The following is a 16964-nucleotide window of genomic DNA, read 5'->3' on the forward strand; positions in this document are numbered from 1 at the left end:
TTCTGAGCAGTTACAAATTTATCTCAGGCTTCCTGACTCAGGCCTACATCCTTCTTTCTTCTTTTTTTTTTCCCCCTTTTTAGGACCATACCTGCAGCACATGGAAGTTCTCAGGGCTAGGGGTCAAATTGGAGCTGCAGCTGCAGGCCTACACCATAGCCACAGCAATGATGGATCCTTGACCCACTGAACAAGGCACAGGATCAAACCCACATCCTCATGGACTCTATGTTGGGTTCCTAACTGGCTGAGCCACAACTGGAACTTCCCTTCTACTTTCTTACTGTCACTTCTTACTATGTCAGCATATTACCATGTATTTGTTTTCCTAGAACTCTACTAGCACTGCCTTCCCAATTATCAGTTTCTAAGTTGCTAAATTCAAAGTCTTCCTTCCAGCTACCGTCAAATGGGCCCTTCTAGACTGGACACTAATAACCACAGACCACCAGCCCCTTTGTTTCACGAAGGCCACAAAACCACAAAACCACCCACCTGGCTCTCAGCTCCCCTCTCTGATCTCTCTTCCTCCTTCCACACATTATCTTTAAATATCTGTGGCTTTGTGGGTTCCTTTGGTTGTTTCTTTCTTGACTCTAAAATGCTTTCTCTAGGTGTCCCCAACCACATCTACTTGATAAATATTTCATTTACCAACTATATTTTCATGAACCCCAAAATAAACAATCCAGTTCAGCATGGCTCCGGTGCTCCAGACTTAAATTTTTAACTACTCATTACTGTCTCCATTTGGGATTATATATGTGTATTTACTTTCTACCACTGCTGTGAGTGATTACTAGAAATGAAGTGGCTTAAAACATAACCAACTGTATGATGCCCTTTATATGAAGTATCCAGGATAGACAAATAGACACAGAAAGTAGCTGCTGAGGACTGGGGTAGGCAGGAGATGGAGAATGACTGCTAAAGAGTATGAGGTTTCTTCTGGGGATAACTGTGGTCAAGGCTGCACGACTCTGTGCTTATACTACCACCCTGGAATTGCACACTGTAAATGTTTGAATTTCTTAGTGGGCGTGAAGTAGTATCACATTGTGGTTTTAATTTGCATTTATCTAATGACTAATGATGCTGAGTATCTTTTCATATGCCTCTTGGCCATTCAGGTATCTTCTCCGGAGAAATGCCTATTCAAATCCTTTGTCCATTTAAAAAACAAAACAAAATAAAACAAAACAATAACAAAACATCACGAAGTTATGAGAAATCTGACACAGGTCTCAATGAGCTACACTCAAGGAGTTTGAGGGCTATGTTCCTCTAGAGTTTGAGGGAAGAATGCTTTCCAGCTTGTAAAGGCCACCCACATTTCTTGGCTCATGGCCCCTTCCTCCATCTTCAGAGCAGCCACACTGCCTCTCTCTGAATCTTCTGTAGTCCATCTCCCTTGTCCAAAGCCAGGAGAAGTTCTCTACTTTTAAAGGGAACATGTGATTACATGGGACCCACCGATAATTCCGTATCATCTTCCCAATCTTGACGTCATTAACCTTGACCACAATGGTAGGTGTCATCACATTTGCAAAGCCCAAGGAAAGCAACATTTTCAGATCACAGCTATGGGAGATGATTTCTGAAAGCCAGAATTCTTCCCAATACAACATCTAAAATCAAGAACATTATTCTCTCCACCCCACCAGCACTGCTGCACTCCCTACCTCATGGAGCACACCCCAACCACCGGCACAACCAGATCCACAACCACCTTTGATTAATCCTCCTCCTTTGCTATCATGTACCCATCACAACCTTCTGTCCCTTCTATGGCAAAACATCCCTGGGATACATCCATCTCTCTCCATTTTCACAGTCTTGGCTCTAATTCAGATATTTAATGTTTTTGTTTTGTTTTGTGGTGTGTATACAATATCCTCCTAGGGAGAGTGTCTTTCTGCTTTCAGTCTTTCCCTTCTCTGATTCACTCATATTTCCACAATATTTGTTATTCCCCGAGTCAGAACCCTTTACACTCTACAATACACATCTGTAGGACTGGGCTGAGCCTTACACATCGTAGTATTCCCAGGGTCTGGCACAAGCCATCTTTCATCAACTTTAGGATTATAAAGTGACTTCCAGTCTTGGTTATTGAAATATGGCAAACATGTGTCTTAAAACTAATGAAGAAAGGTATTAAACTCTGCAAATTTTGTGGAGTGTGTAAAATAGAGCTGATATCGTTAACTTGATTTGTTCCTAAAATAAAATTCTCAGTATTTACTATCCTCTTAGACCGTGTTTCTTACATAACTGAAGTTTATGTCCTTTTACCTTAAGTTATTGAGGCTGGTTTAAAGAATGCAAGTAGAAGTTTGTTTATTCAGAGATAGGATTCTTTTTATGTTTTTCATGACCTCTTTCTCTACTTTACATACACAGAAATCAGAAGACTAGCCAGGTCTTTCTTCCATAATTTCAAGTTACCTGGAAAACATACCATCTCTGAATTTAATTAACTCCAGTCTTATTAGCAATTAACATAACAACTGATAACGACCATCATGTGAATGGTTATGTGCAAGGCACATAACTTATTTAATCTTTAGAACGACTCTGAAAAAAATAAAATAAAATAAAAATGAGTTCCCATCATGGCGCAGCAGAAATGCATCCAACTAGGAACCATGAGGTTGTGGGTTCGATCCCTGGCATCACTCAGTGGGTTAGGATCCGGCATTGCTGTGAGCTGTGGTGTAGGCTGCAGATGTGGCTAGGACCTGGCATTGCTGTGGCTGTGGTGTAGGCTGGAGGCTATAGCTCCAATTAGACCCCTAGCCTGGGAACCTCCATATGCTGCAGGTATGGCCCTAAAAAGACAAAAGACAAAAAATAAAAAATAAATAAAAAGAATATCTCAGAAAAGGAGATACTGCATTCTGCCATTTTAAAATGAGGAAAAAAATAGGTTCCAAATAATTAAAAGTATTTTCCCAGTCATTACATCATATGAATAGTAAATAGCAGAATCAAGATCTTAAAGTAATTCTGTCTGACTTCAAAGAACTTATCAAATTTCTTAAAATGGCCCCTGATGTCCTGCCTGATTTGGCTGCTTAGAGTTCTCCCCCCACCATACCCCCACTTCCACCTTACTCAAGTTACTCACTCAGCTCCAATCTCATTGGCTTCCTTGACCCTCCTCACACATACCAGACCACATATCCAACTGAGAGCATGTGAAAGGCTTGGAGCATCCTTCCCCCAGATATGTCTAACTCCCTCGCCTCTTTCAGGTCTACTCAATTTATCTTCTCCATGAAATCTACTCCAACAACCCTATATGAAATTGCAACCCATCCCAAATGCTATACGACTCCCCCATTGCACTCGCAGTCTGCCTTTCCATGATAAGTTTCTTCTTTCCATAATATTTATCACATTTTGACCCTAGTATGTAATTTATTTATATCTATTGTTTACCTTCCCCATTAGCATATAAGCTCCATGAGAGCAGAGGTTTTTATCTACTTTGTTCATGGACCAGGTGAAAAGCTTAAGATAATGCATGGCACAGAGCAGGTGTGCAGGAAATATCCATTGAGAAAATAAATGAATCCTTCCTATGTTTCAGCCTGTTAAGATAGGTAAAACTTTCTCAAGTTTCATTTCTAGATTCCTCTCCTCCTCAGATTACAGACTTAGTTTTTTTCACTTGTTTAAATAGTTGATACTTGACATTTGTAATAAAAACTAGATATAAGAAAAGAAATTAAAATTAGGGGGTAAAATAAGTAACTACTGAAAAATCTGTGGAATATACCTGAAATTGTCAGAAATGTTCTCCTCTTGTGCTCACTTGAGTGATCACTACCAAAAAGTCAAAATCCACACATTTTTTAGAATCTCCTCACTTTTAATTCTCTCAGCATTGATATACTCTGCTCTATATCCTATCAAATTATTGGGGTTTTTTGCATGCACATATATTATCTTAATATGCAAATTACATAGCCCTAATTAGTGGTAAATTTCCTGAAATCATGGTTCCTGGGGTGTTCATGGTAAAAGCAAGACATTAATAATATTACTGATCCACATAAAATAATAATGATCATAATTAGGTCTAACACCAAAATAAACGCCCGTCACTCTTACGTGATTTATAAGCCTGACAACATCTAATCTTCACAAGAATCTTTTAAATTAGATGCTCTTTTCTCTTTCATTTTAGAAAGGAGAAAATTGCACGATATAAAGTTTAAGCAATTTGCCTGCACTCACAAACAAGCTCGCTAGTCCATGGGGAGGCCAGGATTTTAATCCCACCAGGTCGTGCCAGGTATGGCTGAGTTAAACACAGGCTACTTCTGCATTGCAGAGGAAACGCTATCCCAGTAGAAGGAAGCTGAGAAAATCAGTCCCAGAACCTAGTGAGCAAGTGACCTCCATTCATCCACATACAGCCCTGACTATAAAGTGATGCTATAATAAGTGTTTTTTAATTTATTCAAAAGAGTGTATCCATTACATAATAGAAAAATGTGTTTATAATCACATCGGAGGTCGGTAATGAAGAGAAGAAAAGACAAGGGGTCTGGCAAGATGATAATAAGATGATAATACTATAAGGTTAGCAATTAAGAAATGGCAATCTATTTTCATATTTCAAACCATGTTGGTTTATGCTTCAAGAATGTGTGAAAATAATGACAAGGATTATCAATGTATTTGTAGTGATATATCTCCATCTCTGATACTGATAAAAATGTTCTTTTTTTTTTCCCCAAAATTTTAAGGTTGCACTTGCTGCATATGGTAGTTCCTAGGCTAGGGGTCCAATTGGAGCTGCAGCTGCTGGCCTATGTCACAGCCACAGCAACGCTAGATCTGAGCTGCATCTATGACCTACATCATAGCTCAGGGCAATGCCAGATTCTTAACCCACTGAACAAGGCCAGGGATTGAACCTGCATCCTCGTGGATACTAGCTGGGTTTGTAAACTGCTGAGCCACAACAGTAACTCCCTATTCTTTTCTATTTTTTTTTTAACTACTAAGAGATCGAAGTACTAAAAATGCAAACACACTCTTTTATTTACCTTTGAAGAAACCGTGGCATTAAAAATATTTAAATAAGAATGGTAATAATAAGAGTTACAGTGTAGTGAGGCCAACAGATTAAGTAACACACCTAGTGGTATATTTCTAGAAAGTGGTTTGAAATCCCAGTGGTCTACACCTCCAGAACTGTCCCTCTTAATTTGTACACTATGTCTCTGGCATAAGCACCTCCTAATATTTTAAAATGACATAGGAGATTTAACAATATTTGTTATGTGTCACACATGTCACTGTGAAAACCAATAACTTAAGAGATGGTTATATGGCATGGATGGAACTAGAAACTCTCATACTGAGTGAAGTAAGCCAGAAAGAGAAAGACAAATACCATATGAATATCACTTATATCTGGAATCTAATATATGGCACAAATGAACCTTTCCACAGAAAAGAAAATCATGGACTTGGAGAACAGACTTGTGGTTGCCAAGAGGGAGGGGAGGGAGTGGGATGGAGTGGGAGCTTGGGGTTAAGAGATGCAAACTATTGCCTTTGGAATGGATTAGCAATGAGATCCTACTGTGTAGCACTGGGAACTATGTCTAGTCACTTACGATGGAGCAGGATAATGTGAGAAAAAAGAATGTATACATGTACGTGTAACTGGGTTACCATGCTGTACAGTAGAAAAAAAAATTGTATTGGGGAAATAACAATTAAAAAAAAGAGAGAGAGATGGTTATATGGGCATCAGTTAATAACATGTGTTGAGGTCTTTGGGCACCAAAAACAACATTAGGAGCTAACAGGGGTAGGGGCTAAGGAAAAGGGGAAATACATACTTCATACACAATTTTTTTTTTCAGCCATCTTGAGAAAAGTTTATTGAAATTCCTCAAAACGTAACTATGAGTTTCCTGGGGGCTGAAAAAAGGTAATCCTTTTCTGAAAATAAATTGGTTATAGCTTGTGCATTCTACTTCACAGAGTCTGTAATAAGGTTCAATGTTTTAGCCTCAGTTTGTTAAGTTTGAGGGAAGATATGATATCTGACATGATCCAACCTCATTCTGGAGTTTGTTACGCTTCATCACCAGTTACAGTGTTTTTGCAGGGACGCTCACAAAAATATGAAATCTACGGGTTCTTTTAGTCCTCAGGAGGGCCTGGCTAGCCTTGTGCTGTTCTCACTTTCTTGGCACTTGAAGAATCCTAGAGATGGCACAGGCAGAGGCATACTTAGCAGCTCTGAGCAGTGGTGGGAAAAGGTATGACAAAGGCAGCTATGAGAGAACGGGAGGCCTTTCTCTCTGCTGCAGCCCTTCCCTTGCCTCTCTGAGCTGTGCTCTAGCACATTTTATAGGCCCTGCTTTTCCTGGCTAAGAGACAGGTCTCTCTTCCTGTCTGCCTTACACCATTTCTAATCTTTAGTGCTGGCTCAGAAAAATGGCACCATTATTGTTTCAAAGGGCATGCTCTCATTTTACATAGACAATTTTTAATTAGAGCACATAATTTTTGCTATTAAGGGTGAATCTATTTTTCCCCAGCAAAGCTTAAAGTCACTCCCATTACATAATAATTTCCTAATTTCCTACACAACTTACAGAGGAAAAAAGAAGAGATGAGTCCTTTTTTGCACTCTGAGTATTCTGTCCATACCACTAGCCTCAATCTTGTTGTGTGGTGGGTTTAACTTAATTGTCTCTAACACATAACTGTCAGTCTTTAGGAGCAGAACTGGATCTTATTATTTTTGTATTCTTTTTGCCTAATACTCAGTTTGTGCTCAATATTCACTCCAACAGATAAAAACAGAATGTAATTTCTTCTCTTTTCTTTTTTTTTTTTTCTTTTTTGCTTTTTAGGGCCACACCCATGGCATATGGAAGTTCCCAGGCTAGGGGTCCAGTTGGAGCTGTAGCTGCAGGCCTACACCACAGCTGACAGCATCCCTGGGTCAGGGATCGAACCCACATCCTCATGGATACTAGTTGGGTTCCTTACCACTGAACTGCACTGGAACTCCCCAGAATGTAATTTAGTTAGCAATGTATGCCTACCTATTAGAAAGGTAAGATATGCTTTTATAGCTTCCACCTTCATGACACTGAAGAGTATTTCATGTAAAATATGCCCAAATCACAACTTAGTACATTTAACAGTATATTTTGAATAGGGGCATGTGAAAAGTGATTTGAGCACCTTTTCTTTCTTCAGAAATGTTATGTGTATAAGCAGCAATAATAAGCATATTATTTTAGTTAAATCAAATGCAGAAGCCCAAGCAGTCTGGAAAGGGACAAGAACAGGCTCAGCTCCTAGAAGAAATGAAAGGGCCAGGTGGTTCTTGGTCCCCACCTTGGACCCTAGTCTCTCCAGGTCACAGCCATCCTTACTCTACCACCTCGGGCACAGAAGCTCCACAATCATGCCTTGCTAAGCTGACTGAATGTCCTTGACATGACCCCCTGGCTTGTGCTACTCAAAGATGACCCCTGCTCTGCCTGTCTGGTTGTCCCCTGTGTTACTCAGAGATGTCTCCTGCTTTCCAAGTGGGCAGGGGCTCCAGTTCACTTGTGTGGAACATCCACGGGGGGGTGTGAATCTAGATCACTATTGTCTGATCACCCCTCCGGCCCCTAAGAAGCAACCTTCAGTTCTTACTGGAAAGGAGACCAAAGTTCTCTAGAGGACCTAACTGTGGTTAAGAAACACATCCTACATCCTTCACAGTAGAACTGCAAGCCTTTATCCTCTGGTACTCCTATAATAGCATCAGGGCAAGTACAGCCTGATATGTAAACTCCAGTACTTTACCCCAGGCTTAAGCTCACTTGAAATTAAAAGAAAAAAGACCATAGTTGTCCCCCTTCTAAACTTAAGTCAGTCTCCAGAATTTTCAAATTATTTCTTTTCGAAAATGAAATCATTATGTGAAATGTTAAAATTATCTGAAAAAAAACCTAAACAGTGGGTTCATCACGGCAATTCTTACCTGACTTGTCTGAGAAATGCGACGAGTGCGGTTATAGAGGGCCATGCTATCTCCCTCCCGTGTTCTTTCAATTCTCCAACCCCAAGCCAGCATAGTTTTTAAAGATTCTTTGATTGGCCAGCGATAAATTTCTTTTTCCTAGGGAAAAAAAAGGGGGGTATGATCAAGCAAAATATGAGCTTAATAAGCATATTAAAATATATTACATATTACAAATATATTTCCCTTGTCAAAAAACTCTTTTAAGAATCATAAGAATATTTTCTAAAGTTCTTAAAAATATAGGAGAGGAATAAAAATCAAAAAGAAACAGAAAAACACTGTTTTTTATTCAAGTACAGAATTGAATAACCAATGAAACACTGATAGAAAATGGGACTATAGGGACAAAGATAATAGATAAAAACTGAAGAATGGGACCTTGAGAAAAGGTAAAATTAGTATATATAAAATAGACATTTTAATGGGAAATTTACATAACAAAGAACCCCATATATTAAAATTATATAACCTGGAAAAAAACCATCCTCACCTTTTCAGATAATAGTTTATATGGCTTCATTAATGGTTGAACTTTAGATGAATCTGAATATATTTCTCCATAAATCCATCCATTTGCCAACTAAAAAAAAAAAAGGCAAATTTGTTCTGCATGTATTCATTTTAGGTGTGCATGTGTTGAAGTATGTACTTGATAAATAAATCTAAAATGAACCAAGATAAAGATTAAAGTTTGAACGTGGTACAGCATATGTCAATATAAAGATTTTCACTCTAGTCAGTATATTTTTGAGTAATCACCTGTAACAAATCTTTATATCCAGAGAATAAAAGCACCCAGTCATGGGCTTGGGATGGAAATGTTCTAAAATTAGGGTTGTGATGAAGGCTGTACAACTATAAATATAATAAAATTCACCAAATTAAAAAAAAGCACCCAGTCTTCCTTAGGTCAGTGTCTTCCCTAAAGGGAAGATGCAAGTTCCATGGCCCCCATGATATTAATTTTGGTCCCTTTAGGGCCCCGACCTGTGACATGCGTATGTCAAACACTCATTTTTTTAAAGAGGAATCTGGAGCAACTGTTTTATTTGGAAGCTTCCCTGAATAATTGTTTTGTCCACTCCTACATCCAATGACCTCTCAACACAGTTGTTATTTTGCCCATATAATTTGCACATATCACTGTTCCCTTGTATTATTTCATGTCTAGATTGTGGAATAGCTGGAATAGCTCAGGACTGCCTTCCTATACATTTCCTCATCACCCACACCAGCTCAGTACCTAGAAGAGTCTATATAAAACAGGCACTTAACTCTTACTTACTTACCTAGTAAATCAGATTACCAAAAAAAGGGCCACATGTTTAACAAAACAAAAAGGGGGTTCCCTAGAGGGGTTAAGGGACTGGCTGGCCAGGGCAAGGATTGAAACAATATTGAGTTTAACAGAGTGATACTGAATTGCTATGTAACATAAGCATCTTTTGGAACTTGTGCTGTTGTGATTTTCATTTCACCAAATCAGAACATGCTTATTTTAGATCCATGCATCATCTAACTTAATTTTTTCTGGTAAACTTCTTTTAACCATCTTCTCTCAAGTGTAACTAGGCTCAACTTAAATGTGACTATCCTGCTATAATGCTTCCTCCAGAAAAATCTCCTAATATGTAACATATGTAGGATTTATGTCACCAATTGCAGCTGCTTTAGTTATCTCATTCGGGTTGGTTTCTTTTCTTGACAATGCAAATAAAATGTCATCTTGCCGTGTAAGTGACCTATAGATGTACTTAGTAGTAAGAAATACAACAGAAGCAGTGTAGCCACTATGGAAAACAGAATGGAGGCTCCTCAAAAAACTAAAAATAGAGTTGCAATATGATCCAGCAATCCTTCTCCTGGCCATATACCCAGACGAAGCTATAATTAGAAAGGATAATTGCAGCACTATGTTCATTGCAGCACTATTTACAATAGCCAAGACATGGAAGCAACCTAAATGTCCACTGACAGAGGAATGAATAAAGAAGATATGGTACATATGTACAATGGAATTTTACTTGGCCATAAAAAAGAATGAAATAACGCTACTTGTAGCAACATGGACTTAGAAATTATCATATGAAGTTAAGTAAGCCAGACAAAAACAAGTATCAATATGATATCGCTTATATGTGAAATCTAAAATACAACACAAATGAACTTATCTATGAAACAGAAACAGGCTCATAGACATAGATTGGATTTGCAATTGTCAAGGGGAAAGAAGGCTAGGGGAAGGAAGGATTGAGGTTTTGATATTAGCAGATGCAAACTACTATAGACAGGATGGATAAATAACAAGGCCCTATTGTAGAGCACAGGAAACTATATTCTATATCCTGAGATAAATCATAATAGAAAAGAATATGAAAAAGAATATATATGTATAACTGAATCACTTTGCTGCACAGTAGAAGTTAACAAAATATTATAAATCAACTATACTTCAATAAAAAATAAAACACAAAAAATATAAGAATAGAAGGTGTAAATAATTACAATATTCTGATTAATAATTTTTACAATTTTATCTAAAATAAAATTACACATAAAGCTAAAGTTCCTTTAAATGATCTCTGGATGCAGAGTCACCATTCCTTACTGAAGCCCCTCTTGATTATTACTTTTTACTCCTACAAAAAAGGTATGTTTAGAAACTATATTTAGGGAGTTCCCATTGTGGCTCAGCAGTAATGAACCCGACTAGTATACATGAGGATGCAGGTTCAATCCCTGACCTTGCTCAGTGGGTTAAGGATCCAGCGTTGCTGTGAGCTCTGGTGTGGTTCACAAACATGGCTCGGATCTGGCATTGCTATGGCTGTGGTGCAGGCTGGGAGCTGCAGCCCCAATTCGACCCTTAGCCCAGGAACTTCCATATGCCTCAGGTGCACTCCCACCACCCCCCACAAAATAAAACCTATATTTGATTTAATTAATAGATTTTTTAATTTTAACACTATGTTTTTTATGAACACAATTTCTTAATTCATATGTCAAATTATAATGAAATGTTCTTTCACAACCTAAAGCCCTCGCTTTGAAGTAGAAAGTTGTCAAAGCCAGAAATATCTGAGCCATGATCAATTATGAGGCATAGTCACTATTGAATTAGAATGTGACATTCTGACTTTTACCTTGTCCATTGACCACTTGTCATGGGAATGTTCAGCATATTTGTTAATGAAGTATTCCAACTTCTCAGGAATTGTAATACTATGAGAAAAACAAAGAAAAAAGGCTTGACTTTCACAGGATTTACAGGGAATTATATTAATAATTTACTCACAGCTTATGATTGCTTAAATCCCATTTGATGCATAACTGTTAAAAAATTGTTTTAACAAGGTATTACTTTCCCATATTGTAGGAACAACGTAAGAAAAATCAAGCAGATAATATTCTATCTGCTCATCTTATATTGATTCATACTTTGTCTTAATATAAGTTATATACAATAACGATTACACATAGTATAAATAAAAATAGTTAAAATGTACTTAAAGAGGGCAATCGATTACACCAAATTTTTTTAAAGCCGGAATGAAGATACAGTGAGGTTTCACAAGCTTAAAGGCATACTTTCCTCCCACATTTGTTCTCTGAAGTTATTCTTCCTTTTGAACTTAAGCCTCTTCTACAACACTTATAAATGGGTAAAAGACTGCTGAAATCTGACCGGTTAGATTTTTAAAATGTACTAAAATTAATTTTAAATTAATTGCATAAAGCTACTTATGTGTTAATGGTTTTAAATTTTAATGGTCTATGTATAAATTTGAAATATTACTAATATGAAATATAGGGAAAAGTAATTAAGCAATTCATGCTTTATGATTTGGATGCCATTTCTAGATTTCTTTCACATTTAAATAAAATATTTAATCTCTTGAATGGATGTTGAGTCCATACAGTTATGACCAAGTCTGATGGTAAATATAAGATTTGGGAATATCACATATTATCTAGGAATGGAAAATTAAAAATGTTTGTAATTCCATTCATAAATGAAAGTAATTTATTAATGCAATTAACTTTGAGACTAGAATTATAAGTAAGACCTATTATAATGAGATGGTTTACTGTTCTTTTCCAGCAAAAGTTATCAGTTAGTAATTAAACTTTATGACACACACACATACTTAAAAAACATTATGTAAAAATCACAAAGATGTAGGAATTATTGATATCACTATGCAAACCTAATCTGTTAGGAGATCCCCGAAGGGGCAAGACGAGGTAAATTAATATACATGCCCAACACTTATTCATTAATCGAATTGAATTAATTAACACCCAAGCCATGACATTGTTCTGATGTTATTTTAAAATCCTGGATTACATTGCATGTTAGCAAACCATAAACTTACCCAGGTAGGAATGTGAACATGTGATATTTTGGTTTACTTACTTTAGAAGAGATACAAAGGATCAATCACATAAGCCAAATACTGGGGGGTAGAGTCTGTTCTCACAGGACTGTCATCAAATACCAAACATGCAAATTTAAGGCATTATCAAACTAATGGCATACCACTTGGGTTGAAATTCTGATCTGGTTACAGAAGCTAAACCAGCTGGGGGGCCACCCAGAGGCCTCACAGTTGACCTCCCAAGCCAATTCAGATGTCCTGGATAGTAACCACCAAGTGACTACCTTGCTAATACTCATTCTGTTGAGTTACCATGGAATGAATAAGATAATGTGGCCTGGAGAGAAGCTTCCTTGCACATGGGAAACCGTGATCCTACTTAAAGACATTAACAACAACAACAAAAATGCTGAGACTCCAAGCACCTGTTGTGCCCAAACATCCTATCTGTAGAAAAGTTTATGCAACCAGGTACATGGAAGAACTTTCACAATGTTAAATAACATTTTATCTGTAGTGAAGGCTGTCACACTGCATTCTAACTGCATGCTAAATTTTCTGCGGATATTCTCATTTGCTACTCCCTTCACTCTCAGGCTGTGCTTCACAATGCTGAACATCAGCTGCTAACCCCAGGCCTTGCTGGGATGGAGTGATGGTGAAGTGATGCCCGTAGCTCAAAGAGATAGAGACAGAGCTTTGCACTGCATGCTGGGGGCATGCAGAGTCAAAGACTCTACACAGAGGTTGGCTGCAATCATTAATAAACACTTAGGGTAAAATTTCCACTACAAATATAACAGATATGCTTTCTTGATTCTCATTATTATAGGTATTACCAGGTAGTTACGTACAGAGAATCCTGATAATATTAAGGGTTTACCTCCTAGAAGGTACATCTTATCTATTTCTGATGTTTGTATAATCATTATTATTATTATTACTATCATTTCATCAGGTAAAGGGACCCCTATTAAAAGGATACCAATTCAAAGGGGGCATGGATTAGAGAAAGTTCACTTTAGTACCTTATTCAATTTCAGACTTCACACATCATTTACAATAAAAATCTGCTGCAATAGAAAGAGTCCATACTTTGAGGTATCAACAGGTTGTGGGTTAAAGTTCCCTTCAGAATCCATTGATGACTGTTTTTCCATCATACTGACATAATTTGATTCCATGTAGTCTGGAGGCAAAGCTCCCGCAACTGCACTCAGGCAAGGCAGTGCCAGTTTGAAAAGTTCTTGTTCATATTTCTGGGAAGAAATGGAGGACCAAAAAATAAATACTCTATTACTATTTAGCAAAAGTTGTCAACGTGATCACAGTAGCTGGTATGAGAAAACTGGAATTACCATGGACTAACTTGATTCCCCATTTTCTCTAGAAAATGGAAAATATAGCCTGAAATCCTAACAAGCTTAAGAGAAACTGAAGCTTTTTACTGCAGTTGCAGCAGAAAAGGAATAAAATATTTTCTGCTTTGAAAGTTGATTCTCCAATTTTTGAAACAGAGTAAACCTGAATATTCTAAGTGTCTAACATATCTTTTCAACATAAACATAATTTCAGTCAATGAGGACTACAATCCTTAAAATTAGTTACAGGTTATTGCTGCACCACATTATAAGGACAATATGTGAAAAATACCTAAAGTATTCCAGAGAATAAGAAATTTTCACTGATCTGTATTCCATACAAAGGTATGAAAAATAAAATTCTGAACTGAGAAAGAAATTCCATAGGAAATAAGCACAATCAAAATTTCTGAGGAGAGGTATTTGTATAGTAATCACATAATTAGTTAAACTTGATTTGTTGATTTTTTTTAAATTCAAAAATAATTATTTTAAAATGTTACCTCACTTTACTTTTTTTTCTTCTAAGACCGTACCCACGGCATATGGAGGTTCCCAGGCTAGGGATCTGATCCAAGCTGTAGCTGCGCGCCTACACCAGAGCCACAGCAATGCCAGATCCAAGCCCCATCTGCGACCTACCCCATAGCTCACGGCAACGCCAGATCCTTAACCCACTGAGCGAGGCCAGGGACTGAACCCACAACCTCATGGTTCCTAGTTAGATTCGTTTCCGCTGCGCCACAATAGGAACTCCCTATCTCACAATTTTAAATTAAAGCTGCAAATTCTTCTAAAAATACCTTCTATGTAAAAGGCCTCTCAGTTTAGCAAAAGCAATTCAACAAGGAAAAACAGTGAAAAGTAGCTGCCAAACATCATCACAGATTAACTTCCCTCATTATGTAGCAAACTTCTGGTTATACTATTCAGGTCACGTGATGGTGTCTGTTTGGGAATTTGAACTGATTTTGATTAATAAGTTAAGTGTAAGCATACAAAGCACGTTGTTCTGATTTTCTCTGAAACACTATGATCCAGTTCTCCGAAAGTATCTGAACTATTCACTGTACATATGGCAACTTTAAGCAAATGTCACGTACCTAAGTAACACTGAGGGGGATACTTAAATCGCCATAGCAGCCAAGTGTGGAAAGTCAGTAAGGCCACTGGAATATGACAATTTTATGAGATTTAATATTTATTATTTTTATATTTGGTAGGATTTCTTCAGGCTTCTAAGATTGCGGAGGTGACTGACCAGAGAGGGTTTGAGTCCAAATAAGCCCAAAGCAAACTTAACCCACATGCATAATTTCCTAAAATGCTTAGCCATTTTAAAGTCAGAAAGTGTTCTGACCACATAGAACACATGATCATTATGATTATGAAAAGTCAATATAAACTGCATGTTCAAAATTTGTTATAAATCAAAAGAAAGAAGAAAACTATGTCAAGTCTTGATAAGTCAAGAGAGCATTTCACGATTCTACTAGGAATACTATCTTATCTTGAGGCCATAGCTTTCTAATTATTTTACCAAATAAAGCCCCAAAATATTAAATTACCTTTTGAGACAGGGCATCAAAAATGCCCCAGAACAACTTTCTTGATAAATGCAGTTCTTCTTCTGAGGCAGCGCCAAAGTTTCCCCACCCTCCAGGCAGGCAGTAATATTTCCAGCATCTTTCGTAATGATTTGTCAGCAGCTAGGTGGGAAAACAATTATAAGAGAACTGAGCTAAGACACCTCTGGCAGTTTTTCCATTTCTTCCCAAAGGGCATTTACTGCCACTCAATAAGGCCAACTGAAATGAAATTGCTCAATCTCATACGGATTCTTTTGGAGAACAGAATTACCTTGTAGATGATGCCTCTTTAAAAATTAATGCTCATCACAGTTTGAAGACCAAATGCCCAATTTCACAAATAAGTCTATCTTGAACAGCATCCTTTAGGAGGTTGTTAGGGTATCTGTGTATCCCTGAGTTCTACTTCAGTTGCTATCATTTACTCACAATTTTATGACTTATTATCCCCATGAATCCACACATATAAAAAAAGAACTGATGTCAAGATGACCCAGAGGCACATGGAAATATCTCTAGGATGCAGCACCTAAAATGTGCATTCCCAGGGAAGAGATTCTCTGAATATTTTTGCTTCCTTTTTTCCCCTTCCTTAATCACCACACCTCACAATTTGCCTCAGAACTTACATCTCTAAGTAAACTTCCCAAACTGCCCTACTTCAATCATTTCTTAATAGTTCTTTGGTGGTGTGGGATGTAATTTATTATCTTATATTGCTTAAGATTTTTACCTAGAGATATTTTAAAGGACTAAACTAAAAGTTCAAAGATGTGAACAGAATTTTTCAATTACTGGGTAACTCTTTCGACAATATGTTCTGGATTTATACACTAACAAATATTTACAACTACTTGCCGAATACATAAAATGATCTTTATGAATCAACTTTTTTTTTTTCTTTTTAGGACTGTACCCAGGGCATATGGAAGTTCCCAGGATAGGGAGTGAATTGGAGTTACAGCTGATGGCCTATGCCACAACCATAGCAAAGGAGGATCCAAGCCACGTCTGTGACCTACACCACAGCTCACAGCAATGCCAGATGCTTAACCCACTGAGCGAGGCCAGGGATTGAGCCCGCAACCTCATGGTTCCTAGTCAGATTTGTTTCTGCTGTGCCACGATGGGAACTCCTGAATCAACTTTAAATTTTTGGATTCTTTTCCTGTATCTAAGGGGGAAATAAACTGATGAGGGTTACCCTTTTTAAAGCTATCTACATCTCTTACTGTAAAAATATTTCTTCTCATTTGGTCTCTCTTTCAGTTACAAAACATATATACACACATAATTTAGGAATCTCAAATGCTGAAAAATTGAGATCTAATTTGCTTGGAGGAACATGGGAATATCTCTAACACGAAGAGGTTTGTCACATAAAGTGAAAATGTATGTTTTTCAGGTGTCTACCAGCTCATTTGTATCAAGAGAATTTTGCATGACAAGCAGGACTGTACATGATAAAACCTATAAAAATGGGATTTTTATAAAGGATATAATTTACTTTACATAATTCACTCACTTCTCTAAGTTTATTCAACCAAAATCAATTTTCATACAGAAAGGG

The 16964-nt window shown here is 37.3% G+C and overlaps 1 protein-coding gene across 2 annotated transcripts in view; it reads right to left on the reverse strand.

Annotated features, from left to right (window-relative positions):
• Window positions 1-16964, reverse strand: part of RYR2 (ryanodine receptor 2) — a 775249-nt gene that overhangs the window by 178481 nt on the left and 579804 nt on the right. For both annotated transcript variants that reach the window (XM_047762364.1, XM_047762363.1), the window contains 5 exons: window positions 15374-15514; window positions 13540-13703; window positions 11209-11287; window positions 8556-8645; window positions 8024-8161 (listed from right to left, as the gene is read on the reverse strand). In XM_047762364.1, the coding sequence (XP_047618320.1) occupies window positions 8024-8161; window positions 8556-8645; window positions 11209-11287; window positions 13540-13703; window positions 15374-15514 (612 nt within the window). The remainder of the gene's footprint in view (window positions 1-8023; window positions 8162-8555; window positions 8646-11208; window positions 11288-13539; window positions 13704-15373; window positions 15515-16964) is intronic.

The sequence above is a fragment of the Phacochoerus africanus genome, chromosome 15, assembly GCF_016906955.1.
Source record: "Phacochoerus africanus isolate WHEZ1 chromosome 15, ROS_Pafr_v1, whole genome shotgun sequence".
Taxonomy (NCBI): domain Eukaryota; kingdom Metazoa; phylum Chordata; class Mammalia; order Artiodactyla; family Suidae; genus Phacochoerus; species Phacochoerus africanus.